This window comes from Mugil cephalus, chromosome 10 (genome assembly GCF_022458985.1).
Source record: "Mugil cephalus isolate CIBA_MC_2020 chromosome 10, CIBA_Mcephalus_1.1, whole genome shotgun sequence".
NCBI classification, from domain to species: Eukaryota; Metazoa; Chordata; class Actinopteri; order Mugiliformes; family Mugilidae; genus Mugil; species Mugil cephalus.
Genome location: NC_061779.1, coordinates 748,898 through 776,528, shown reverse-complemented (window position 1 = coordinate 776,528; position 27,631 = coordinate 748,898). Strand labels below are relative to the sequence as shown.

The 27,631-nt window shown below is 40.3% G+C and overlaps 4 protein-coding genes across 6 annotated transcripts in view; 3 read left to right on the top strand and 1 right to left on the bottom strand.

Annotated features, from left to right (window-relative positions):
• The window catches only part of zc3h18 (zinc finger CCCH-type containing 18), a 44,585-nt gene extending 43,450 nt beyond the window's left edge, over positions 1 to 1,135 (top strand). For all 3 annotated transcript variants that reach the window (XM_047596484.1, XM_047596485.1, XM_047596483.1), the window contains exon 20: positions 247 to 1,135. In XM_047596484.1, coding sequence (XP_047452440.1) covers positions 247 to 499 — 253 coding nt within the window. In that variant the 3' untranslated portion in view covers positions 500 to 1,135. The remainder of the gene's footprint in view (positions 1 to 246) is intronic.
• A 5,049-nt stretch (positions 1,136 to 6,184) lies between these two features.
• On the top strand, positions 6,185 to 7,505 carry il17c (interleukin 17c). Its single transcript, XM_047596992.1, has 3 exons — positions 6,185 to 6,399; positions 6,512 to 6,750; positions 7,259 to 7,505. The coding sequence occupies exons 1-3, from the start codon at positions 6,385 to 6,387 to the stop codon at positions 7,503 to 7,505; spliced, it is 501 nt and encodes a 166-aa protein (XP_047452948.1). The 5' UTR covers positions 6,185 to 6,384.
• Positions 7,506 to 9,316: 1,811 nt separating this feature from the next.
• utp4 (UTP4 small subunit processome component) lies at positions 9,317 to 22,948 on the bottom strand. Its single transcript, XM_047597367.1, is given in 18 exon segments — positions 9,317 to 9,496; positions 9,656 to 9,766; positions 9,869 to 10,054; positions 10,910 to 11,005; positions 11,153 to 11,259; positions 11,586 to 11,742; positions 16,552 to 16,674; positions 16,835 to 16,899; positions 16,992 to 17,088; positions 17,181 to 17,272; positions 17,771 to 17,942; positions 18,592 to 18,601; positions 19,376 to 19,547; positions 20,146 to 20,235; positions 20,315 to 20,399; positions 20,488 to 20,676; positions 21,535 to 21,716; positions 22,821 to 22,948. Coding segments are annotated over 17 exon segments (2,028 nt in total). The 5' UTR covers positions 21,694 to 21,716; positions 22,821 to 22,948; the 3' UTR covers positions 9,317 to 9,379.
• A 2-nt stretch (positions 22,949 to 22,950) lies between these two features.
• On the top strand, positions 22,951 to 25,002 carry chtf8 (CTF8, chromosome transmission fidelity factor 8 homolog (S. cerevisiae)). Its single transcript, XM_047597366.1, has 3 exons — positions 22,951 to 23,112; positions 23,764 to 23,887; positions 24,671 to 25,002. The coding sequence occupies exons 1-3, from the start codon at positions 23,093 to 23,095 to the stop codon at positions 24,908 to 24,910; spliced, it is 384 nt and encodes a 127-aa protein (XP_047453322.1). The 5' UTR covers positions 22,951 to 23,092; the 3' UTR covers positions 24,911 to 25,002.
• The last annotated feature ends 2,629 nt before the right edge of the window (positions 25,003 to 27,631 follow it).

Genomic DNA, 27,631 nt, shown 5'->3' with positions numbered 1-27,631 from the left:
TACAGAAACCCCCCCCCCCCCCCCCCACACACACACACACACACACACACACATTCTGTCTTATGTGTTTATGTCTGTTCATTTCATTTCATTTTATTTCATTTCATTGTGCTTATTCTACTGTTTTATATTTACTACAACATTCTGTGTATTATCACACTGATAATAATCTTTTATTATTAATATTATTTATCGTATTATTGTTACTTTTCAGTCATGTGACTCTTGAACGTCTCTGTCTCCTAGGAAACGTCCTCTGTCTCCTCCCCCGAAGTCGTCTGGGAAAGGTCCCATGGCTCCGCCTGGTAAGCCGGTCCCCCCGGGCTCCGCCGCGGCTGCTGGTTCCGGTTCCGGTTCCGGTTCAGGCTCTGGTTCTGGTTCTGGTTCTGGTTCTGGTAAACCCAGTAACACGCTGTCGCGCCGGGAGGAGCTGCTGAAGCAGCTGAAGGCCGTGGAGGACGCCATCGCCAGGAAACGAGCAAAGATCCCGGCCAAGTAGCCGCGGACGTCTGTCTGTCTGTCTGTCTGCACGGCCTCAGTGGACAGGACGGGACAGGACGGGACGGGGAGGGGGTCCTGGGACGGGGAGGGGGTCCTGGGACGGAGCGTCTCCGGCCCCGCCCCCTAAACAACGGATGTGTAAAAAGTGTAGGTGTCTGGTTCGTGTATAAACGCTGTAGTGAGTTAACGGGAAGACATGGACTCTGTTGTCCCCCCGTCCCCTCGTCTTTAAGGGGGGGGGTGTATTTGTGTATGTGACAGCAGAGAAACAGACGAAGCGTCTCCCCCCGTGTGATGAGGACAGATTTATACTCTGAACCTGCTTCTGTCTCCGGTTCCTCCGCCAACGTCCACAGCTTCTTCCCGCGTCCACGTCCTTTTTAATCTTCTGCCTTTTGTTTCTTCTTAGCTCTTCAGTCGTATGTTTTTACTCCCGTCTCACTTTTAGTTGGAGGAATGTGGAGGAGCCGCGGGGACGTTTAGAGGCGACACGTGTCTTTGCTTTTGTGACAAGAAGCCTTGGAAATAAACTATTTTGATAAAGAGCAGGAGTCACGCGTGTTTTGTCTCTGCTATAAATAGCAGGAGGAGGAATGTGCTATAAATAAACCTTCGTCCTGTCCGACCAATCACACGCTGCGTCTCCGTGTCCTTTTTGTCGCCGCGTTGCGTCAGCGTCAGCGTCTTATGAAACACTTGTTCCGCTTCATCACACGTTGTCATTTCCTGCGAGTTCAAACATGAATCGAGCCGACGAGTTAATGATCAGTTCTGCTGCTGGTTTTTTTTTTTTTACTCATCGTTGATTTGAACAAAACGCCTAAAATAAAACGACATAAAGCTCTGAATCCTTTTAGTAGCTTTTATTTTTATTTCTTTATGCACATTCACACATTCTGTTCCAGACTGAACAAAAAAAAAAATGCATTTTTCTTTCCAAACATTCGTTCATTGTTCGATGCAGCTTCACTTCCTGACTCGATACCGAGTAAACATCAGGGCGATACCAGTACGATACTTTGTGTAAATACACCCTGTTAAAAAATGTCGTAGCGTCATAAAGAGCACGACATTCAGTCATTCATTCATTTTAAAGTCTAAACTAACCTGAGGTTTCTGCCTCATTTACTTCATAATAACACGGTCGAACTTTATTTTCCAATATTAACACAAACATATAAAGTAAAAAAAGAGAAAACATTTAAGCGTCAGATAAATGACACATATTTGAGAAGGAGCCTGAATATGTCCAGACACAGAAAACAGACTTTATTTCATATGTTGAATTAAACCAGAGACACAATCGTCCGTCTCGTCCTCAGTGTCTCATGTTGTGGTTTAACGTGAGGTTTATGATTTAAACTAAGATTTATCCTGCTGCTCTGGATCCTTCAGCCTCGTCCACTTCTTCAAACCTTCTTTTCCTCTTCGGCGACATGACGCTTGTTTTCAGTGTTTTCAGACGGATCCAGGTCCTGGAATGTTCTGGACCAGACGCCACAGCAGACGGGTGTCAAACATACGGCCCGCGGGCCAGAAGTGGCCGATAAGACTAAACACACCAGGACCAGACAGGACACGTCTTCTTTTTCTCATGCATTTATTGACCAGATGAAAGACACAATAATAACAACACGTCCACAGATAAGACACAGCTGAGAGGATTCCTGCCTTTTAGAATAAAGTTCAGACTAGAAGGTCCTCCGACTTACTTTTTGTTTTTTCAGATAGTTTATTAAATTCTCCTCCTTTAATAACGTGGGATAAATGTGCGGTTGTTGTTGTTGTTTCCTTCTAACAGAAGAAACTTGTTCCTGTCATGATGCTTCCACCTCCGTGCTCCACAGACTCCAGAGGCTTCAGCGTTTCAGGTTCGTCCGTCGCCTCCAGACCCAAAAACCACAATCAGGCCACAAAACGTTGAGCTGTTTCTCAGGTTCTTTGGTTCTTTGAAGAACTGGAACCTGTTCTGGGGCCTGTGCTCGGCTCAGAGCGAGATCTGATGGTTCCACTCAACCTTACAGCTTCTTTCATCTCCTCCCTGGTTTTTCTGCTGTTGTTGATCTTTTGATCCTCCATCGTTCCTCTGCTGGTTTATTTAACAGCAGCAGCTTCATGAACCAATCAGAGCTCTGGACTCTGTCAGCTGTGTTTGAGTAAATGATGGAACACGTCACTATCTTCTGGTTCCACTGATAAAAGTCATTTATAGGATTCAACCACCTGTTATTTTTTAACTCTGTTCCAACTTTGATTCCTCCAGAATTAAACCACTTAGAGAGATTCTAGAAACTTCACTGACTCCAACATGTTACTGAACATCCTTCAGTTACTCTGGGTTCGTAATAAAGAGGCTGGAATGACGAGAGGTTCAAGTACATGACATCATTTTATCTGAGATGTTCATCTCAGATGAAGCTCGTCCAGTTCTCTTGTTGCAGATGAGTCGTTTCTTTGACTAAACCAGGACGTGAGGAGAAGTGAAACTCATGTATTTGGTTTTGTCCGCCACCACTTTTCTTCTCCTTCGTTGACTCGTGTTTCTTGGGGAAGTAGTTTTCATTTTTTTGAACTTCTGCTAATTGGAAATTAAAGGGCACCAGACTTTTAAAGAATGAGCTCATCAGACTCATCAGAGACGGGATTCCTCTCAGAGGTCGTGCTCTCTGCACCTCCACCTGACATTTGCTTATTTTTCCATAAATTTTCCTGAGGCAGCAAACGTGTCCGTTCACAGTGAATTACGTAATAAAAGTCAACACTTGATCCTGTCGTTAAGAGATTGAGAAAAGCTTTTAAATCCAGCCATCGTCCAGTTTAAACCGCGCGTCTGTTTGACCTTTAACTTCATCTTTGGACATTTCGTCGTGTGGCCGCGTCCTCGGCTGCAGTTCCTCTGTGACGGGACAAACTTTTACGCGCAGAAATAAATAGAATTCTTAGTGAAGCCGCCGACATCTGCTCAGAAAGTTCCAACTTCTCCCTGAAAACACAGCGTCAGCGTCCGAGTGACACGAGGTCACGTTTCAGTAAAACAATGGAGGAAGTCGACAAACCTGATCACACATCATCATTGTTATTGTTATTGTTATTGTCCAGAGTCTGATCCAACCAATCACAACCTCCAGCCCACAAACCCCAAAACCCCGGGACAAGTCAACACGTACGAGTCTCAAATCCACTTCAAGTCAACTTGGTCGAGTCCTGAGTGAAAACGTCACAAATCTCAAATCCAGTTCAAGTTAACACAAACTGTCCCCTGGTCCAGTTCTGAGTGAAGTCCCGAACCAGGTCACCAAGTCCCAAACTGAGTCCTAACTAACAACTCTAACTAGTCCCCGGTCCAGACCTGAAGCCTCCCAGTAAACAGCAACAAGTTCTCAGTAAAAGACAAACAAAAAAGACCTGGAAGTCCCAGATGAAGTCATGACCCGTCCAGGTCCACGTATAAATGTCTTTGTGTTGTTGTGTTTACAGTCACACGCTGGGTCCAGTTTCTTCACGTGTTTGTTCCTAAACCTCAGAGAAAGACTCTGGTTTTCTCCTTCTAATGAAAGTCATTAATGATTATTATGGTTCTTTCAGTTTTCATGTAGTTGGATCAAACTGGGACAGAGACTGAAGCAAAGAGGCTGAAGTGGTGGAAAGTTAAGTGTGAATGTCCCTAAAAAGCCTGAAAAGTTGATAAGAGGACATTCCCCTCAGCTGATAGAGGGAAACGACCAAACGTCCCTCAGGTGCCGGCGCTGGTACTTTCTCTGCAGTCACCTTTCAACGTGGACACGACGTCCTCTGTCCTCTGTCCTCTGTCCTCTTTTTCTCCTCGTTCAGACAGAATCATCTTCCTGCAGCTTTAAAACACAAATTTACTCAACTTTATTTCTGTGATCGACTCTTTCTTTACTTTGTTTGTGAATTCATTAAAAACTTGCATCTGTTGTTAATTGAAGACAGCGAAGTTAATGTTAAACACGAGTGAAGTGAAGTTATTTGGACCAGAAAAACATGGGAAATATCAAAGTTTTCTGCATGAAGCCGGAGGAAAAACTCCTGGAGGAAGGAAAAAGGAAGCGTGGAATCCACCAAGCACATGGCTGAAAACAATGAGGAGCCGAGAGCAAGAGGAACTGCAAACAAACAACAAGCAGGAAGCTGCAGCCTGACGGCGACGCCACAGGTAAATTCACCTGGTTTCACTTCAGGCTGCAGCTAACTCATGTTTTAAGTTCACCTGGAATCCACAGCATTTTTATTTTTTATTATTATCAGCTTGTTTTAATGTTTTCATTGTTTCAGTCTTTCAATTTTCTCTTCTCTTTAAATAAATAAATGCTTTTTTAAAATTTATTATATTTTATTATTTCATATTCCTGTAATTACTTTTCTATTTTACAGATTTTACTAAATTATTATTTTAATTTTCCATATTTGTATTTGTTAGTTTTAGTTTTTCTCTTGTTATTTTTATTGTTTATTTTTAGTGAATTCTTTCTCATTGTGTTTGTATATCGTTGTCTCAGTGAAGTGTCTCTTGTTATCTCTTCATTCTTTGCCGCTGACTTTCTGGAAATGATCCGTGTGACGCGCTGAGAATCAACAATGAGTTTCTTTCTTCACCTCAGACTGAATCTGTCATCGGATCCTAGTTGTCAACGAGACAAAGGCTGAAAATATCCACAGACTTTTCTATCTGACGTCTAAACACATGAGTTTGTTCTCAGCGCAGGAAAATCATTCAACCATAAAAAGAAGAACATATAAATAAATAAATATAGTTGTGTCTTATAGTTAATCAGTTTGTTTAAATTTAAACTTATAGCTGATAAATGAATAAATATAGTTGTGTTTTAAATGAAGAAGCAAATAAACATAACTCTAATGTTTTATATTAAAACTGAGTCAAAGTTTCCTGATGAGTAAATAAATAAATTAACATTTTCCACATTTCTCCAGTTTATTTGTTTGTTTCTGAAATAATTCACCATTAATCATGAATCATGGAGCCTGTAACTCTTCACTTCTCGCTGCAGCGCCTCCTACTGGACACACACGTAAAAACAATCAGCTCTCAAATTACAAGATCCATCAATGAATCATTATTATACAATAATATAATATTAGAATAAGTATATTGATGAATTATTAATGAATCACATTCACGTTAAAGAACATTTAAATAAATATTGGAATATAATTGTGTTATTATATTAATAGATGAATGAATGGATTCATTTAACGAGGCTTTTTAAGTGTGTTTTTATTCTTTATTTCTTCTATTTCTGCAGGTGAAGGTGTGTTCGTGTTTTTATCTGGTTGTGAGGACGCGGCTCCACATTTTATTCTATTTTTGTTTTTAGAGAAAGAATCAAGAATCTTTTATTCTCATTTTTGAGTGGTAAAAAAGAAATAAAATAAAAACAGAGCTCTATGTGTGTGTGTGTGTGTGTGTGTGTGTGTGTGTGTGTGTGTGTGTGTGTGTGTGTGTGTATATATATATATACACACACACACAGAGAGATTGTACCAGTCAACAGTTTGGACACACCTCCTCCCTCCTCATTCACTCCGATGAGAAAGTGTCCAACCTGTTGAGTGATAGTGTGTGTGTGTGTGTGTGTGTGTGTGTGTGTGTGTGTGTGTGTGTGTGTGTGTGTGTGTGTGTGTGTGTGTGTTGAGGCGGGGGGTCAGCGCTGGTGGGAGTAAACTCTACATTGTACATGATGCGTACCTGCACTTTCACTAACAGGAAGTTTGGCATCGTTTCCATTTCCTCATGCCTCCGGTTTTTCCCACCTGCTCCTCTTAAAAACTCGAACCCAGCGGGTTCGTCCTCATCACACGTTCACTCGTTCACTCGTTCACACCTTCACAGAGACGCAGAGGATGGACATGAAGCAGGTGAGTGACCCGGACCCGGGACCTCCGCTCGGACCTGCGCGCTCCGCTCCGCTCTCCTCTCCTCCATCACTCACCTCCTCCTCCTCCTCCTTCTCCTCCTTCTCCTCCTCAGATTCTCCTCTTTGTGCTGCTCCTCGTCCCGGTCTGGACGTGCCACGAGCACCGCTGCCTGAATGAGACGAGGCTGAGGGAGGTGGCTCAGAAGAAGCTGGAGAGTCGCTTCAGGCAGCCCCTCGACCCTTCACCCACGGCGGACCCGGGATCCCCGCTCTCCTGCCCGGTGGAGCTGTACCGGCAGCGGCAGCCTCTGCCCGGGCTCCGCAACAGGTCCCTGTCTCCATGGAGATACGTGTAAGTGTCACTGAGAAACGGATCCGCTGATCACATCCACGTGTGTTTGGAAAAGAGCCAGAGTCAGAGTCAGAGTCAGAGTCAGAGTCAGAGTCAGAGTCAGAGTCGGAGCAGGTGGATGGTGAAGCTCAGATGACTCCACTCATCATTCATTCATTCATTCATAGAACTCGTGTCTGGATTCTCTGCGCCTTTACGCGCCAGAACCGTAAAATAAGACGCTGCCGCCTCCGTCAGGCCCGCGGGAACCTTTAAACTCGATCCTCATGGTTTCATCTTCACCCTCTCACGGAGAAATGAACCCGTTAATTAACACTCACCTCTGGTTCGTGTTTGGGTTCCGCGGAGCCGGATGCGTCTTTACGCGCAGCGTGTGCGCCTCATCCAGACTGAATGAATGAATGAATGAATGAATGAATGAATGAATGAACGAACGATGAGGAGGCAGGTGAAGTGATGAACGTTTACAAGCAGCAGCTTCATGAACACGTGACTCGTGTCTTTGCAGGACCGTGACCGACGAGGACCTGTTCCCCCCCAGCTACGTGAAGGCCGAGTGTCTGTGCTCCGGCTGCATCCAGGTCCGCGGCGACGGGTCCGTGAAGCAAAGCTTCGACTTCAACTCCGTGGAGATCAAGCAGAGCCGAGTGTTCCTGCGGAGGGAGCGATGCTGCGGGGGGGACACCTACACCCTGAAGCCCGTCAGCGTGGACGTGGCCGTGGGCTGCACCTGCGCCAGAGCCACGTCCAACTGAGTCCGGGACGGGGGGGGGGGGGGGGGGGGGGATAACACGCACCAAGTTTAACTCGGGGGGGTCGAGTCTTCAAGGCTGGTCCCTGGATCCTGGACCTCCATACAGCTCCTGGTCCCGGTCCTGGTCCTGGTCCTGGTCCTGGTCCTGGTCCCGGTCCCGGTCCCGGTCCGGGTCCAGACTCCTGTCTCTGCCGGGGTCCTATTTATTGTGGCAGTGAGTCCCGGAGGCTTCTGTCCTCACAGTGAACAGCTGTTATGTAGTTTTATGTAAGAGCTTTAACATCTGAACCTGTATTTATTTGGGAGCTTGTTGTTGTTGTTGTTGTTGTTGTTGTTGTTGTATTTATGTGGAGTTTGGTCCCAGTGGGACTTCATGGAGTCAAGTTCAGCTTCTTTGAAGCCAAATGAAGAAAATGTGGCATTTTAACGTGAGAAGCCTCAAATATTTAAAATATGTGAAATAACAGAAGAGAAACATTATTTATTTATTCTATTTAAATCTAATTTATTTGTTGGGGGCATTTATTCGCTGAACACATTCTTTTTTATTATTATTATTATTTTAGAACAAATTAAACGCAGTTTATCACTGTTGGAACTTTTTAAACATTTCTCAAACAGAATCTGTTTTGTGACATTTTTTATTTGTACTTTCTGTTTGTTCAGTGAAAACATGAATTAAAACCTTAAAACGTGTGTGTGTGTGTGAGCTGGTGAATCTATACTTAATAATAACAGAAACATCAGAGAAATAAGGAATGAAAGGACGAGAAACATACGAGTCAGATTAAAAACAGAATAAGAGAAAATAAAGATGGAAAAATAAAGGAAATGAGAAACTTTAGTTTAGTGAAGAATAAAAGACACAAACGTTTTATTTCTGTTTCCAGAGCCTGGTTTTAAACATGCAGCTCAGTGGCTCAGTGGCTCAGTGGCGCCCCCTCCCGCCCACATCCCGCTCTGCAGGTTAAAGGACCAGACTCAGTCTCTGGGTTCATGTGTCAACGTCTCCAAGACTCAGGAAATGAAACGAGCTTTTTAAAGGATTCTGGCCTTTGACCCTCCTTCCTTCCTTCCTTCCTTCCTTCCTTCCTCCCTTCCTTCCTCCTTCCTCCCTTCCTTCCTCTCTTCCTTCCTTCCTTCCTTCCTTCCTTCCTTCCTTCCTCTCTTCCTTCCTTCCTTCCTTCCTTCCTTCCTTCCTTCCTTCCCTCCTTCCTTCCTTCCTTCCTCCTTCCTCTAAATATAACTGTTAGAAATAAAAAAAGAACTTAACGTCTTAACTTCAACAAACCAAAAATGCCACAGATGAACAAGTGAGTCCATGAATGAATCCGTGAATAAATAAATGAATAAATAAATGAATAAATAAATGAATGAATGAATAAATTAATCCGTGAATAAATATGAAACGTGAATAATAAATGAATAAAGTGAATAAATGAATAAATAAATAAATGAATGAATAAATGAATGAATGAATAAATGAATAAATAAATGAATGAATGAATAAATGAATCCGTGAATAAATGAATGAATGAATGAATGAATCTGTGAATAAATGAATGAATAAATGAATCCGTGAATAAATGAATGAATGAATAAATGAATGAATAAATGAATCCGTGAATAAATGAATGAATGAATAAATGTATAAATGAATAAATAAATAAATAAATAAATAAATAAATGAATCCGTGAATAAATGAATAAATGAATAAATGAATAAATAAATAAATAAATCCGTGAATAAATGAATGAATGAATGAATGAATGAATGAATTAATGAATGAATGAATGAATGAAGACTCCAGCTGAGAGTAAACACATTATTTTATTAAAATCCGTCCTCGGAGGCGGAGACGTATTAACAGACGTTCATGTAGCGAACTTCTTCTGACGGACGGGAGCAGGAAGCTGAGACACGATGTCCAACAGGGGGCGCTCCACCACCACCAGGGACATGTCCTCCAACAGGCGGACGCTCAGGAGGTTCTGAGAAAGAGAAGAAGAAATAAAAGCTTCAACGCAGCGTTGACACGTCGTCTCTGAACCAGAGGAACCGTAAGAACTGAACCTCATCACTAATCTACAGACGTTCTGCATCAACTGTTCTGTTTGGTGGAAAAGGAGGAAGTGGAAAAACCGTGGAACCTGGAAAGTCTTGCAGATCTTGAAGGCGTGACTCTGTCTCATCCTGTCCGGCGCCGGGAGACTCCTCAGGGTCATCTGGTTGTAGAGCATCGACTTCGCTTCAGGCAGCGGCTGCAAACACAAGCTCGGTTAAACCCAGATAAACTCAGATAAACTCAGATAAACTGGCTTCTTTTGCGTCTATTAGAACCATGATGTGAAGGTTCCTCGTACCAGACTCTGGTCGATGATGCAGAACATGAAGGTGTCGTTCAGGACGACGTGCGCCGGGTTCTTGGGGTTGAAGGCGACGTGTTGGACGGGCGTGTCCCTCTGCAGCCACAGAGAGTGAAGCCCCTGTTTCTGCAGCGTCCGGCTCCACTCGGTGTATTCCTTCTGACGCAGAGAGAACTCCAGTATCTGCCCCAGGAACCAGGAACCAGGAACCAGGAGAACACATCAGGAACACAGAAACACAGAAAGACTGAACTGTGTGTGTCAGGTTTTATCTGATATTCGTCCCAAACTGCTTCTTTAGAAACTTTCCTTTTTATTTTTAAGACATTTTGTGACGTTTAAATAATATTAATGAGACTAACAAATAAATGAACTGATATTAAATAAATAATAAACCAGAGTCGTGGCGTCTGTCTCGTCACATACGCTACATCTCTGGTCCTTTAATAAAATGCTATGCTAATGCTAATGCTATGTGTGGCCAGATGTTGAGTGTAATTCCAGGTGTTTCCTCCTTGTTGCATCTTTAGAGCTGAAGTCCAGACAAACTTTAACAAACGTTTGGTCTCAGACGTGTTGAAGCTTCACTTCCATCCATGCAGCGATAGAGCTAAGGAGGCTAAGCTAATTAAACACTCACTGGAACCAGATCAGTCTGGTTACTACCGTTAGCATCAGCACCGTTAGCATCAGCACCGTTAGCATCATGGTCCCAGTGTCAGGACACGTCTGTGTCTGATTGGCTGAAGAGTGAAGGAAACAAACTAGAACCAGGTCTATGTGAACCAGGTCTAGATGAACCAGGTCTAGATGAACCAGGTCTATGTGAACCAGGTCTATGTGAACCAGGTCTATATGAACCAGGTCTGGGTGAACCAGGTCTAAGTGAACCAGGTCTATGTGAACCAGGTCTGGATGAACCAGGTCTGGGTGAACCAGGTCTAGATGAACCAGGTCTAGATGAACCAGGTCTGGGTGAACCAGGTCTATGTGAACCAGGTCTGGGTGAACCAGGTCTGATGAACCAGGTGCACTTACCTGCTGGTCTGCGTGGACTGAGACCAGGTTGCTGGTGGTGGGGTGGATGGCGATGGCCGTGGGACAGGAGCTGTAGAGGGGGACGGTGCAGTGGAGCTGTGGGGGGGCGGGGGGTGAGGAGGTGGGGGAGGAGGAGGTGGGGAGGGGGAGGAGGTGAGGAGGGGGGAGAGAGACGTGTTCACTGCTGCTGTTTGTTTTTTCTTTGATTCGTTGTGAAATGAAACCAGGGGAACGTGGACTCACCTTCATCTTGGGGACGTTGTAGACGTGGATCTCTCCGTCCGTGTTCCCTGTAGCCAACCATTTACCGTCGTCACTGGCAACCAGCAGGTGGGCCGGCCCCCGGGACCCTGGACCCCCCCCAACACAGACACGACACGTCTTTATCTCTTCATTCACTCCTTCACTGAGGATGAAATGAACCAAACCTCCACCCTCAGGTTCTCTCTTCTTCCTTCACCCCCTCCCTCCTTTCCTTTCCTCCTGCCTCCCCCCTTTGTCCCTACACAGAACTCTGGTCACTAGTGGATGAACATTAATTCCTTCATTCTTCTTCCTCCTTTTCTATCGTTTCCATCAAACTGGCTGAAGGTTTAACATCAGCATCAGGTCACGACAGATGACGATGAGGATGAAGATGAAGATGAAGATGAGGATGAGGATGAGAGATTCTCACCTGACTTGTGTCTGAGGGTGTGAAGGTGTTTAATCTCCAGCTGATCCACAGAAACGACCACGACCGACGACTGACTGGAGGAGGCGAAGAGTCTGGAGGAGTCGGAGGAGAAGCAGAGCTGGGAGGCCCAGCGGAGCTCCCTGGGGAGTTTAGACACCTGCAGGGAGGAGGAGGAGGGAGGAGAAGGAGGTTCATCGTGATATTCAGCAGTTGGAGAAGAAGCTCAGAGGAGAGTGAGGTCACTGGTTCAACTCCCTCTGTTCCCTAAAGCTAAAGCTGAACATCTGGAGCAAATAGAGAAAAACTAACAAATACAAAGATATTAGAAAAGTTACAATATAGGAAACAGTCAAATGTTGTTGTTGTTTTGCTGCTTGTACTATTTTGGGTATTTTTTTTATTTTATTTTATTTTATTTGTATTTGGATATTTTTTTATTTTATTTTATTTTTACTTGGATATTTTTTTTTACTTGGATATTTTTTTTATTTTATTTTTTTTTTTACTTGGATATTTTTTTTATTTTATTTTTATTTTTACTTGGATATTTTTTTATTTTATTTTATTTTTACTTGGATATTTTTTTATTTTATTTTATTTTTACTTGGATATTTTTTTATTTTATTTTATTTTTACTTGGATATTTTTTTATTTTATTTTATTTTTACTTGGATATTTTTTTATTTTATTTTTATTTTTACTTGGATATTTTTTTATTTTATTTTTATTTTTACTTGGATATTTTTTTATTTTGTTTTTATTTTTACTTGGATATTTTTTTATTTTGTTTTTATTTTTACTTGGATATTTTTTTATTTTATTTTATTTTTACTTGGATATTTTTTTATTTTATTTTTATTTTTAATTGGATATTTTTTTTTTTGTATTTTTTATTTTTTATTTATTGGATTATTATTTTTTTTATTTGGATATTTTTTATTTTATTTTATTTTTATTTGGATATTTATTTTATTTATTTTATTTGATATTTATTTTATTTTATTTTATTTGGATATTTTTTATTTTATTTTATTTTTATTTGGATATTTTTATTTTATTTTATTTTTATTTGGATATTTTTATTTTATTTTATTTTTATTTGGATATTTTTATTTTATTTTATTTTTATTTGGATATTTATTTATTTTATTATTGGATATTTTTATTTATTTTATTTTTTTGGATATTTTTATTTTATTTTATTTTTATTTGGATATTTTTATTTTATTTTATTTTCTATTTGGGTATTTTTTATTTTATTTTATTTTCTATTTGGGTATTTTTTATTTGGGTATTTTTTATTTTTATTTGGGTATTTATATTTTTATTTGGGTATTTTTTATTTTTATTTGGGTATTTATATTTTTATTTGGGTATTTATATTTTTATTTGGGTTTTTTTTTTTTGGATATTTTTTTATTTTTCTGGGATATTTTTTAATTTTTTTTTATTTGGATATTTCTTATGTTTTTTGTTTTTGGATATTTTTTTATTTTATTTTATTTTTACTTGGATATATTTTTTTATTTGGATATTTTTTATTTTATTTTTATTTGGATATTTTTTATTTTATTTTTATTTGGATATTGTTTATTTTATTTTATTTGGATATTTTTTATTTTATTGTATTTTTATTTGGATATTGTTTATTTTATTTTATTTGGATATTTTTTAATTTTATTTTATTTTTACTTGGAAATTTTTTTATTTTGATATTTATTATGGATATTTTTTATTTTTATTTGGTGTTTTTTTTTATTTATTTTTTTTTTTTTTTTTTGATATTTTTTTGTTCTTGGATATTTTTTATTTTATTTTATTTTTACTTGGATTTTTTTTTTTTATTATTTTTACTTGGATATTTTTTTTTATTTGGATATTTTTTATTTTATTTTTATTTGGATATTGTTTATTTTATTTTATTTGGATATTTTTTATTTTATTGTATTTTTATTTGGATATTGTTTATTTTATTTTATTTGGATATTTTTTAATTTTATTTTACTTTTACTTGGATTTTTTTTTTTATTTTGATATTTATTATGGATATTTTTTATTTTTATTTGGTGTTTTTTTTTTTTTTTTTTTGATATTTTTTTGATATTTTTTTGTTCTTGGATATTTTTTTATTTTATTTTATTTTTACTTGGATATTTTTTTATTTTATTTTATTTTTACTTGGATATTTTTTTATTTTATTTTTATTTTTACTTGGATATTTTTTTATTTTATTTTTATTTTTACTTGGATATTTTTTTATTTTATTTTTATTTTTACTTGGATATTTTTTTATTTTATTTTATTTTTACTTGGATATTTTTTTATTTTATTTTATTTTTACTTGGATATTTTTTTATTTTATTTTTATTTTTACTTGGATATTTTTTTATTTTATTTTTATTTTTAATTGGATATTTTTTTTATTTGGATATTTTTTATTTTATTTTATTTTTATTTGGATATTTTTTATTTTATTTTATTTTTATTTGGATATTTTTTATTTTATTTTATTTTTATTTGGATATTTTTATTTTATTTTATTTTTATTTGGATATTTTTATTTTATTTTATTTTTATTTGGATATTTTTATTTTATTTTATTTTTATTTGGATATTTTTATTTTATTTTATTTTCTATTTGGGTATTTTTTATTTTATTTTATTTTCTATTTGGGTATTTTTTATTTTTATTTGGGTATTTTTTATTTTTATTTGGGTATTTTTTATTTTTATTTGGGTATTTATATTTTTATTTGGGTATTTATATTTTTATTTGGGTATTTATATTTTTATTTGGGTATTTATATTTTTATTTGGGTTTTTTTTTTTTTGGATATTTTTTTATTTTTCTGGGATATTTTTTAATTTTTTTTTATTTGGATATTTCTTATGTTTTTTGTTTTTGGATATTTTTTTATTTTATTTTATTTTTACTTGGATATTTTTTTTTATTTGGATATTTTTTATTTTATTTTTATTTGGATATTTTTTATTTTATTTTTATTTGGATATTGTTTATTTTATTTTATTTGGATATTTTTTATTTTATTGTATTTTTATTTGGATATTGTTTATTTCATTTTATTTGGATATTTTTTAATTTTATTTTATTTTTACTTGGAACATTTTTTATTTTGATATTTATGATGGATATTTTTTATTTTTATTTGGGGTTTTTTTTTTTTGGATTTTTTTTTTTTTTTGATATTTTTTTGTTCTTGGATATTTTTTTTATTTTATTTTATTTTTACTTGGATATTTTTTTATTTGGATATTTTTTATTTTATTTATTTTATTTGGATATTTTTTTTATTAAATTTGGATATTTTTTTTATTTATTATATTTTTTTTTAGTTGGTATTTTTATTTTCATTTTACTTTAAAAATCTGTTTGGTATTTAACTTGCATCTCTTGGATATTTATAGATAGTCATTCAGCTGTTGTTTCCACTTGTTGATTTTCTGATATTTTGTTGTCGTATGGAGTCTTATATATTGACCTGGAGATTTGTGAGTAAATCTAACCTGCCTCACACTATTTAAAGTGCATCAGATTTTTGATCGTCTCCTGCATTGAAAACACACTCGGTCACAACACGCTCCTGAACAACACATTCATTTCAGGAGCTAAAAACTCAATTTAGAAAAGTCTGGGACCAATGAAAAGACACTCTGTCTTCATCCAAAGCTTTAGAGAACGTTCCAACATTTCGTTTTATTACTAGGAAGTTTTCTCTGGTTTCTCTTCACAGAACTCTCAGGACTTCTGTTAAACATTTAAACCTTGCATCAATAACGTGGAAACTTTTATTATTAAAAGTCCATCGGAGATCTTATTTTTCATTCACCTGATGTGCTCTTTCCGGCCTCACATACTTCGAATTATGGAATCTGAAAGCCACGTTTCTTGGACAACTACAATTCCTTACGGAAGACAAGGACAAGATTAGGACGGGCGTCGTGCAACAGAATTGAATCAACATGCTCGTGAATCACGTTGGAAGTTTATTCTGCGTAATCTGACTCTGGTTTTTTCATACTTTCCAGCAGAGTCTCACCACCAGCTGATGTCTATCCTGACAGGACACAGCAAAGTCTCATCACCTTTAACCTGCAGCATCATCTAAGCTAACTCCATTCACTGTCCCACTTGGCCACTTCAACATTATTCACATTCTAGTTTCTATTGGAACGTTTCTAATATACAAACGCTCAAGATTTATTATTTAGGATTAATAAAAAAATCTAGGGTATTTATTTTTCATAGTGCCTCACTAACTGATGGGTGGGTTTTATGACCATTCTGGTCAGCAACGCTCTGCTAGGTGTTCTTCTATATTTATGGATGTGCTTATACGTTCTCTGGTTTTTTAACTTTAATTAAACCAATGGAACAAATCAGTTCTTGTTGACGATGGGTTTTTCATCTGATTTAGTTTATGGTTTAACTTTTTCTCTTTATTTACTTGAATGACTTTAAAATAATTTGACTGAGTTTTTACTTATTCTTTACTGGATATTTTACTGAGCATTTACTTCGGACACACGTGTCGTGTAACCACCTACTTGTGATTTTTTAATTGGTATTGTTATTCATTTTATTTGGATATTTTTTAATTTTATTTTATTTTTACTTGGAACATTTTTTATTTTGATATTTATGATGGATATTTTTTATTTTTATTTGGGTTTTTTTTTTTTGGATTTTTTTTTTTTTTTTGATATTTTTTTGTTCTTGGATATTTTTTTTATTTTATTTTATTTTTACTTGGATATTTTTTTATTTGGATATTTTTTATTTTATTTTATTTTTATTTGGATATTTTTTTTAATTGGATATTTTTTTTATTTTATTTTTTTTTTTAGTTGGGTATTTTTTATTTCATTTTACTTTAAAAATCCTGTTTGGGAGTTTAACCTGCAGCTCCCGGGACGTGTTATAGCTGCAGCGAGCTGCGTGTCCCACCTTGTTGATGCTGATGTTGTTGTTGTCGTACTGGAGTCTGTAGAGACGGACGCTGGAGACGGTGGAGTAAACCAACCAGCCTCCACACGGAGACAAAGCGCTGCAGCAGATGTGATCGTCTCCCTGCAGGAAAACACAGCTCGGTCACACACACGGCCTCCGTGAACAACACATTCAGGTTCAGGAGCTAAAAACCAACGTGGAGGAAAAGTCTGGGACCAGATGGAGAGAGAGGACGGACTCTGTCTTCACCAGAAGCTTTAGAGAACGTGTCCACACACACCTTTCGTTTAAGCTGGAGGAGTTTCTCTGGTTTCCTCTTCACAGGCAGACTCTCTCCAGGACTTCCTGTTAAAACAGTTTAAACCGTGACATCAATAACGTGGAAGACTGTTAATATTAAAAGGTCCGGATCGGACGGATCGTCGTGTTTCACTCACCGTGTCCGTCGCTCTCTCCGAGCCTCCACAGCTCCAGATGATCGGGGAACTGGAAGAGCAGCAGCCCGGCTTTCCTGGCACAGCTGACCAGACTCCTCTACGGGGGAGAGACAAGGACAAGGATGAGGGATGCGGGCGCGTCGCCGCGGCAACAGAATCTGAATCAGAAGCAACGCGTCGTGAACTCACGTGTGGGAAGGTTATTCTGCGTAACGCTGACTCCTGCGTGTTCTTCTCCACCTTGTCCAGCAGAGGTCTCACCACCAGCTGAGTGTCCATCCCTGACAGGACACAGCAAACGTCTCATCACCTTTAACGCTGCAGCAGCATCTAGAGCTAACGTCCATCACTGTCCCCCTGAGGCCACGTTCAGACATTATGTCACATCCGGTTTCTATGGAAAGTTTCTAAATAACAAACCGCTCAAGATTTATTTATTCAGGATTGGAAAAAAAAATCTGACGTGTTTTATTTTTGGCCCAAGTCCCTCCCACTAACATGGAGGGGGTGGGGTTTATGACCCATTCTGCAGTCAGCCACCAGGGGGCGCTCTGCTAGGTGTTTCTTCTATATTCTATGGACTGTGGCTTAGACGCGTTTCTGGTGCTTTAGACTTTAAAATTAAACCAACTGGACCAAAAGTCAGTGTCTGGACGGACAGATGGAGATTTATTCATCTGATTTGTTTATGGTTTAACTTTTTCCTCCTTTATTTACCTTGAATGACCTTTAGAAATAATCTTTACTGAGTCTTTACTGAGTGTTTACTGAGCACTGACCTCCGGACACCACGGCCGTGTCCGTGTGAACCAGCGCCCTCACGTCGTGTGAATGGTTTTTAAAGGTCCTGGTTCTGACCCACTCCTTATCCGGCCGGTCCGCGGTGGAGGAGACGAACTGGAACTGGACGACCGTCCCCTCAGACGTCCCAGCGATGACGCTGCTCTCGTCCTGTCACAAACATCAACGATCAACGATGATTTACTGGTTTAACGGACGATGGAAACGATTCATCATCTCAGACAAGAAACCGTCACATTTCTGAAGCAGAAAAACGTGAACGTTCTTTGATTCAGATTCTTCTTTCTGCTCTTTTCATTCAGATTTAGAAACGTTTGTGTTTTAATCAATGAATGAAATAAAACTCAACTAAAACATGTATATTTGAATTAAAGAAAAGCCTTTTTGTTTCTTTGAGTTAGTGGAAACTGTCACATCTCCTCTTATTTTAGTGCAACTAAAATTACATTTTAACTATAAAAAAATAAATTAAAAAACTGGTTCTTTGAAACAAATCCCATGTCTAAATAACTAAATGAATAAAACACTGTCTTCCTAGTTTGGATTCATGGTTATTTTAAGGTGGATCAGCAGAACTCCAGGTTCCACTGGGTCTTAAAAAGTCTTCAAGTCTAAAATGTGAGAATCTCAAATCAAGTCCTTAAATGTCTTAAATACGAGAATATTTAACCTCCTGAGACCCTGTGTCCTCATATGGGGACGTTATAACGTTAGCTTATTGTGTTCAGTGGTAGTAAACTTATTTATTTCTGCTTATTAACGTTTCTAATTATTATGACAAGCAAATTTAACAAATCACCTTAAAAAGTCTTAAACTTCACTTGTTCAAACCTGCAGAAAACCTCAAACCCTGATCTGGTCCCTGGTCCCTGGTCCCTGGTCCCCCCCTGGTTCCCCTGGTCCCCCTGGTCCCCTCAAACCCTGGTTCCCCTGGTCCCCTGGTCCCTGGTCCCCTCAAACCCTGGTCCTGGTTCCCTCAAACCCTGATCCGGTCCCCTGGTCCCTGGTCCCCCCCTGGTCCCCCCCTGGTCCCCCTGGTCCCTCAAACCCTGGTCCCCTCAAACCCTGGTTCCCCTGGTCACCCTGGTTCCCCTGGTTCCCTGACCCGTGTCCACTCAAACCATGGTCCCCTGGTCCTGGTTCCTGTTCCTCTGGTCCCCGTCCCCTGCGGTCCCCTCAACCTGTCCTCAACCCTGGTTCCCTGGTCACCCATGGTTCCCCTGTGGTGCCGGTTCCCTGGTACCACAGGTCCACTCAACCACTGGTTCCGTGGTCCCCTGTCCCCTGGTCCCCCTGGTCCCCTCAAACCCTGGTTCCCCTGGTCCCCTGGTCCCCTGGGCCCTGGTCCCTGGCCCCTGCCCCCGTCCCTGGTCCCTTCCCTGGCCCCCGTCCTCAACCTGGTCCCCTGGTTCCCCTGGTCCCCGTGGTCCCCGACAGTGAACAGAAAACTAGATGACGCCCCCTGACGTTTAATCACGATTCATTTTCATCTCATGTGATTCTCCAACATCTGCGGGTTTTTCCGTCACATCTTCGTTCACGCTCGGTCCTCAGGTGGAGCTGGAGGGCTGTCTCACCTGGACGACAGAGCCAGGACTCCCATTGTGACGAGGTGAGTCCTGACAGGACCCGTGCGTCCGTCGACCTGGACTCCCGCCGAGTTCACGCTGAGGACGGTGTGGTCGACAAGGTACCTCCAGACCACACCTCTCTGCTCTTAGACGCCCCACGCTCGGTCCACAGCATGGGTCCCACCTGAAACAGGGCAATCAGGCCAAACTCAGTACCAACATAGGACAGAATAGACCACAATCAGCCAACATAGGACGTAAGAGTCCAAGAGCCTCTGATTTCACGAGCGACGTCGTCTCTGAGAGCCGGTTACAAACTACGTTACGTTCATGCTGTCGGTCTGTCTATTTAATTCACTAATTGTATATTATTATATTCACATATATTAAAGTCTTGGGTGAGAATCTGGGCTTCGCTCCATCTCATTCTTCTGACTGTGGATGAAATAAAAATCCTTAAATTACACAATGTTTGATTATTTAACTAAACTATTTAAACTAGTTAAATGATCAAATTCTATTTAAATTACAGCAGCTTTTACTGTTTTAGTCTTTTTGTGTCTCTTCTTAAACGTCTGATTTCAGACAAACTAAAGTTGTTTTACGTCTCTTTCTCGTTTCAGCTTTTTCTTCTTATAAATAAATTGTAAAGTTGTTTTTTCTTTCTTTTATCTCAGTTCGAACATTTTTCATCCAAACTGAACTTGTCTCCTTTTTTTTGTCTCTTTTGGTCATTCTGTGTTTCTTTCTGAAGACGTGTCTTTTTGGACATTTTGCGTCACCTGTCTCGGCGTCAAAGATTCGGATCATGTCCATGGTTCCAGCAGCGATCTGAGCTCCAGACGGATGCCAGGACAGAGAAATGATTCGACCTAGAAGACGACAGAAACAGATCAGAACCAAAGGACGAGGACGTTTAACACGAGCGTGAACTCGGACGCTGGTCTGGACCTTTCTGTCTCTCCAGGTTCCTGTGGAACTGAATCTTCTCGTCCAGTATCTCAAACATCTTCACCGTCCCGTCCTCACACCCGACCTGACACAAGAAAACAAGCTGTTGAGTTCATCCGTCCGGCTGTTTTTAAATGAATTATAAGTGACTGAGTCAGGAGGAGACGACCGACCGCCAGCTGTGTCCCCCGGCTGTTGCTGCTCAGGGCCCAGACCGGACCCCCGTAGACCTCCACGCTGTAGCGGGGCCTCAGGTTCTCCAGGTCGTACTCTGTGATCTCTCCGTTCAACCCGGCGCTGAAGAGACGCCGTCCCACCCAACACAGAGCCTCCACGGCCCGGCCGTCCCGCCCCGGGATCACCTGGGACACGACACCGACAACAACACAATCAATCAACAACAACAACACAATCAATCAACAACAACAACACGATCAACAACAACACGATCAACAACAACACGATCAACAACAACACATCAACACAACCAACAACAACACAATCAACAACAATCAACACAACCAGCTCCAGACTGAAGCTGATGCTGCTCAGGGACCATTAGTTTTATTCACTGTAATTGTTAAATTGTTTTCATCATTGTTCTGTTTCTGTTCTTCTCTGTAAAGTTTCCTTTACTGACTTGAATAATACTTTAAAACATTATTATTATCGGACAATAATTGTAAGTTTCCATTTTAAACCTCAAACTTCACTCAAGTCTCTTAAAACGGAAGAAGATACAAAAAAATAAGTTTAGTTTTTTTAAATGTTTTATTTTTGGACACATGTTGATCTAGTAGCATAATAAGACTTAATATCTATAGAAATGTTTTCCGACAACATTCAAACGTGACTTATAACTAATTACTCTGGGACCGACTGAACTAAAGTGATGATGTCAAACAGCAGAAACGGTTAAACTTCCCTGAGAACTTCAACTCCAACAGCCGACGTCTTTTCTCTACGTCCATTTATCATGTGTCAGTAATAAAGTTAAAGACAAAAATAGGAAAACTCCTGCACTTTAATACGTTTGCTCCTTGTCAATAAAGAGTTGGTCCAGAGCTCAGTTCAGTAAAACTCCAGAACCAAAAGTCAGAAACAGCTCGTTTCAGTGTCGTTACCTCAGAAAAACCAGGAACCAGCAAATCTGAGTAAACTGAACGTTTCTATCTTCCTGTCATTTACCTGTGGCTCTGAATGTGTCTGTTTGTTCTCACCTTTTCCTGGAAGTAGTTGTCAGAGAAGTTGAAGATCTCCAGCGCCCCGTCGTCCCGGGCGACGGCCAGACGCTCCGTCTCCCTGTTGAAGGCCATGGCTCGGACGGCGCTGGGCATGTAGTCGAAGAAGCGAACGCGGTGAACCTTGAACTCCCCCATCGTCCTCCGTCAGAGACAAACACCTGGCAGGTGAACAGGGGCGGTGACGGGTGAATAAAGCTAAAAGACCTCAGATACGACACAGTCCTGAACGTCTTCACTACTTTATCATGAACAGGTAGAAGAGTGGGATACTGCTCATTTGGGACATTGTTGGTTTATCATCAACATCATAGCATGTTTCAAATAACACATTAAACTGATGCCTTGTTTATTTATGTTGTGTCTTGGTTTCATATTATGCATCAGTCATGATGTGTTATAAATGTGGATCTTTGCTCTGACGTCAGTAATGTTTTAAATTTATTCCATGTCTGGACATTTTGCATCCAAACTAAACTTGTTTCTTCCACATTTTTAGTGAATTGTAGTATTTTCTTCTCATTTTGCATCTTTAAAGTCGCTTCTTTCTCTGTTTTAGTCATTTTGTCTCTTTTCGTCTTTTAGTCGTTTTGCTTCCAAACACACGTTGTTTCACGTCTCCTTCTCATTTCAATGTTTTCTTTACGTATAAATTATAGTTGTTTTTACTTTCTGAACGTTTTGTGGACATTTTTGTGTTTTGTTTTTATCTTAGTACATGAGATTTGATTAATGTTTTAAGTTTATCACAATCCACACACGATGCTTCAAGAATCATGACATGAACCATCTGAGCTCTAAATGCGTTTGTTTCCATTCATACAAATAAACCTGAATTCATTCTAGTCAAACTAAGCTGAGGCTCCTTTAAAATGAATAACACTTATTCTGACAAAGACTCTTCCAACAATCTGGACCCACAAACATCCAGTGAACAGGATGTTAAGAGAGAAGTTCACTCTGTTTTCTAAACTAAGATATTTCCCCCAATGTTTGTTTTGACCCTGAAACTCAGTGGAAGCGCTCAAAGTCGCTTTTAATATTAAATCAATTTAACAGTTTACGTTCGGATAGTTAGAAAATCTCCGGTGACTGTAGCAACATATTAGCAGCGTGTGTTGGTGTTTTCAAAACTTATAAGCAAACAGCTAGCTCTGATGCTAACTACAGCTAGCGGTCTGTTAGCAAAACTAAACACGTCACAGTTTAATTCAATAAATCATTTAAAGTCCAACTACGTAATTTATCTAAAAATCATTATTTACCGGCTGTATTTCTTCACACGTGTAACTTTCCTCCGGATTAAATCCACACGCCTAAAAACACGGGAGCCACGTTGGTGACATTTGAACCGGAACGGAACCGGCGAATGCGGAAATACGTCATCGCGTCGGGAGCACGTCGCCCTGCGCTGGCGGGAAGTTGAGTGAGCGGAGCTGGTTTGTTTTTGAAGCTGAGGATCATTTTAACATGAATATACTGATAATTTAACGTTTGTCAGAGCCGATGTGAGACATTTTAGTTACCGGACTAGACCATGGTTCAGATTGTTATCAGGTAAGAAAGTTTTTATTATTCTCCCGTTTCCTGGGAGCAAATATGTATTTATGTTTTATAGACAGGTTTAATAAATAATGCAGGTAATTAAAAATAAAACACGCCGAACTGTAAAATCGTTCATGGTGATAATTAAACCTTGTGTTATTTTATATTTTACGTCTACTTTTACTCATATTACCGTGGAAACATTGGAAGTTAACAGTATTTGAGTGGAGTCTGGTGTGTAAAGGCTCTTACAGCTGCTGTTTTATTGGGATTTTTTCATTTTAAAAGGCCACATTAAACCTAATTTAACCTAAAGTGGGATGGACTAGTGACATAACAGAATAATAACTGATAAATAGCGACTGCTCCAGATTTGTTACATTTATTTCAGTGCAAAGAAGAAAATTAGGAGAATGTTCACATTTAATAAACTATCCTTTTAAAAACAAGAAAATTAATCTGGGCTCATGTCTGTCTGCTGAGAGTCCTGGGTCTCTGTGTTGTGTTCTGTCCACTTCTCTTTCTAAAACATTAGTTTTGCTATATATTTTTTATTTTCTGCAGCTCTGTTTATTAAATCCTAAATGCTATGACCAGGATCAGCTGTTGGTGGTTCAGTGGTAGTTAAATAATCAGATTTTACTGACTTGTTTTCTGCTGCAGAGGCAGCGTGGACGGCTGCAGTCCTGCTGAGTGGCTGCTGGTGGAGCTGCAGGGCGAGATGGTTTCCAGACACAACGCTGGTCTGGCAGGAAACGTGATGGGAGACCTGCTCTACACCACAGAGGTAACATCACAACAACACGGCCCAACACATCCCACAATATGTTTCCTGGTTGACGTGATTGTGCAGAATGACACATTTAGAATAAGAAGTTTTTATTAAACATCTGTTTGACACCTGTGATTTAAAAAGAAAAAGCTTCTCTCCACAAAACAAAACACCAGCTCATTCTTAAAGATTATTCTAAGGAACAAGGAGGAGGTCGGGGCGGATGGTTGGGTGGACAGAGCAGGTCTGGTGTCTGGAGGATAATCCTCCTCAGGAAAACACACGAGAGATTTAAAGTCATGTTTTACGTTGCCTCGATTTAGAAACGAGAAGCTTTTAAGAGGAAAATAACAAAATATAAGGGTTTTAATTATTAAATAGTTCTGAGTGGAAACCAATACGACATTAGTCCATGGTGATAATTAAACACTGTTATTTTAAATGTCTACTTATACTGATATTAACATGGTAATGTTGGAAGCTTACATTATTCGAATGGAGTCTTATTTATAATAATAATAATAATAAGTTGTTGTTAATAAAATCAACCTGCCAGGGACTACACATGAAAATGAGCCTGCATGGCTACATGTGGCTCATGTCAATCAATGTACAATGTTCCTCTTTTAAAAGAAAAATAAATCAAAATAAATCTGGGGAAGAACAACGAAATAGCAGCAATAAAAACCAGAATCTATAGCAGTAAAAAGATAAAAAATAAACTATAGCAGCTGCACACGATAAAATAAAATGTATCCGTTTCCCTCTGACTCCGCTGTTCTTCCCTCCCGCCACCAGGGGGTGCCAGTGCTGATCGTCGGACACCACATCCTCTACGGGAAGCGAGTCAAACTGGAGAAACCGTTCGCCGTCCTCTCCAAGCATTCGGCCCATGACGACGGCGACGGCGTAGCCATGGAAACGGACCAGCAGGGACCCGCCTCCACCTCTTACTCCGTGACCGCGCTGATCAAACACAAGCTGATCTTCAAGACGCGTCCGAAACCCATCATCACCAACGTTCCCAAGAAGGTTTAGGGCCCGGCTGACGTCCAATCAAAGACTCAAAGACTCTGAGGAAAAAACTCACAGAAACTAAGAGGAGGAGGAGGAGGAGGAGGAGGAGGAGGAGGAAGAAGAGGAGGAGGAGGAGGAGGAGGAGGAAGAGGAGGAGGAGGAGGAGAGAAGGAGGAGGAGGAAGGAGAGAAGAGAGGAGGAGGAGGAGGAGGAGGAGGAGAGAGAGGAGGAGGAGGAAGAGGAGGAGGAGGAAGAAGAGGAGGAAGAAGAGGAGGAGGAGGAAGAAGAGGAGGAGGAGGAGGAAGAGAAGAAGAGGAGGAGGAGGAAGAAGAGGAGGAGGAGGAGGAGAGGAGAGGAGGAGGAGGAGGAAGAGGAGGAGGAGGAGGAAGAGGAGGAGGAGGAGGAAGAGGAGGTGGAGGTCGTCTGGTGTCTGGAGGCGTCTTTAAAGTTCCTAATAAATGATAAATGGTAACTAAAGGTGTTTTTGTGATATAGTTGTTGTTTCCTGAATAGATGAAAAAATACTGGAGATTTAAAGTTTTAATACAAAATAAAGTGGTTTAGGTTTTAAGTTATGAAGCAGTGAATTATTTGCTCCTGAAATCAGATTGAGTTTTTGGTTTGGAACGTTCTCTAATGACCTCTGACTTATCTACACTGAAGCTTTCTGCAGAATTTCCCACATTTTCTTCATGAAAATGGATAAAACTTCAGCTAAACTGGAAAATACAAATCTGATTAAACCCGTGTGAAGGAGACGTTTGTTTCTCCGCTGTGACTCTGAGGATGGAAGAAGCTTCAGGGTTCAGTTCTAATCTGAGTCTCTAAAATAAATTCTTTCCTTCCATCATCCCCTCCCTGTTCTATCTATCCTTCCTTCCTTCCTTCCTTCCTTCCTTCCTTCCTTCCTTCCTTCCTTCCTTCCTTTCCATCCTTCCTTCCTTCCTCCCTCCTCTTCCTCCCTCCCTGTTCTATCTATCCTTCCTTCCTTCCTTCCTTCCTTCCTTCCTTCCTTCCTTCCTTCCTCCCTCCCTGTTTGTTCCTTCCTTCCTTCCTTCCTATCCTTCCTTCCTTCCTTCCTTCCTTCCTTCCTTCCTTCCTCCCTCACTCCCTCCCTCCCTGTTCTATCCTTCCTTCCTCTTCCTCCCTCCCTGTTTGTTCCTTCCTCCCTCCCTCTCTTCCTTCCTTTCCATCCTTCCCTCCTTCCTTCCTTCCTTCCTCCCTCCCTCTCTCCCTCTCTTCCTTCCTTCCCCACTCCCCCGCCCTCCCCCCCCCTCCCTTCCTTCCTTCCTCCCTCCCTCCCTCCCTCTCTTCCTTCCTCCCTCCCTCCCTCTCTTCCTTCCTTCCTTCCTCCCTCCCTCCCTTCCTTCCTCCCTCCCTTCCTTCCTCCCTCCCTCTCTTCCTTCCTTCCTCCCTTCCTCCCTCCAATGATACCTCACTCACTCCCTATCCATTAACCCTTACCTTTTTCTCCCTGTACTCTTGGGCCTTCTTCAGTTCAACGTCTCTAATAATTCTTTCCTTCCATCATCCCCTCCCTCCCTGTTCTATCTATCCTTCCTTCCTTCCTTCCTTCCTTCCTTCCTTCCTTCCTTCCTTCCATCCTCCCTCCCTCCCTGTTTGTTCATTCCTTCCTTCCTTTCCATCCTTCCTTCCTCCCTCCCTTTTCTATCTATCCTTCCTTCCTTCCTTCCTTCCCCCTCCCTCTCTTCCTTCCTTCCCCACTCCCCCTCCCTCCCTCCCTCCCTTCCTTCCCCCCTCCCTTCCTTCCTTCCTCCCTCCCTCTCTTCCTTCCTCCCTCCCTCCCTCCCTTCCTCCCTCCCTCCCTACCTCCCTTCCTTCCTCCCTCCCTCTCTTCCTTCCTTCCTTCCTCCCTCTCTTCCTTCCTCCCTCCCTCCCTCCCTCTCTTCCTTCCTCCTTCCTTCCTTCCTTCCTCCCTCCCTCCCTTCCTTCCTCCCTCCCTTCCTCCCTTCCTCCTCCCTCCCTCCCTTCCATGTGGTTCTGGTTCTGGTCCAGTGGTAGGTATAGATCCATCAGAGGCAGCAGCTGATATAATATTATTCTGACCACATGGTGGCGCTGCTGCTGGTTCACACACAGGCTGAGACCAGGTCTCTGGTTCTGGGTGGGGACACATGTTACTTCATTAAGTCCAGGTGAGATCAGACGTTAGTGTCTCCAGCGTATTTACATCCTGCTCCTGGCAAACAGCCGCGGCTGAAAGGAACGATTCATGGACGCGGCTGCAACGCGTCAAACACACTCTGTGCTCCCCGTGTTTTTAGAGTCAGACCTGGAGCCGTGTGGTTTCATCAGTGACTTCACCAGAGAAACATTCACGCTGCTGCACCGGGAACCAAACTGGTTCCCTCCAGAGAACAAGACGTATGTGGAACAGCTGGAAACCTGACACAGAATAAGACATCGTTTAGATGGATGATTCCAAATTCAGCTCAGTTTGGTGTCAAACGGGTCGATTCAGTAAGAACAGAACAATAAGTTATAAATAACAGCAGCTCCAGACTTCAGGTACAAGTAGATCAAGAGAATGTTTAAAGTGAACAAACCCTTTAAACGTTTAAATGTCTTCATGTAAATCAGTGAAATCTGGGCTCATGTCAGGATTACAAATTAGGAAAAGTATTTATTTTAATTAAAAAATATAATAACGAGTAGACGGAGACGCGCTGGAGATTTAAAGTCATGTTTTATATTCCCTCGATTTAGGAACGAAAAGCTTTG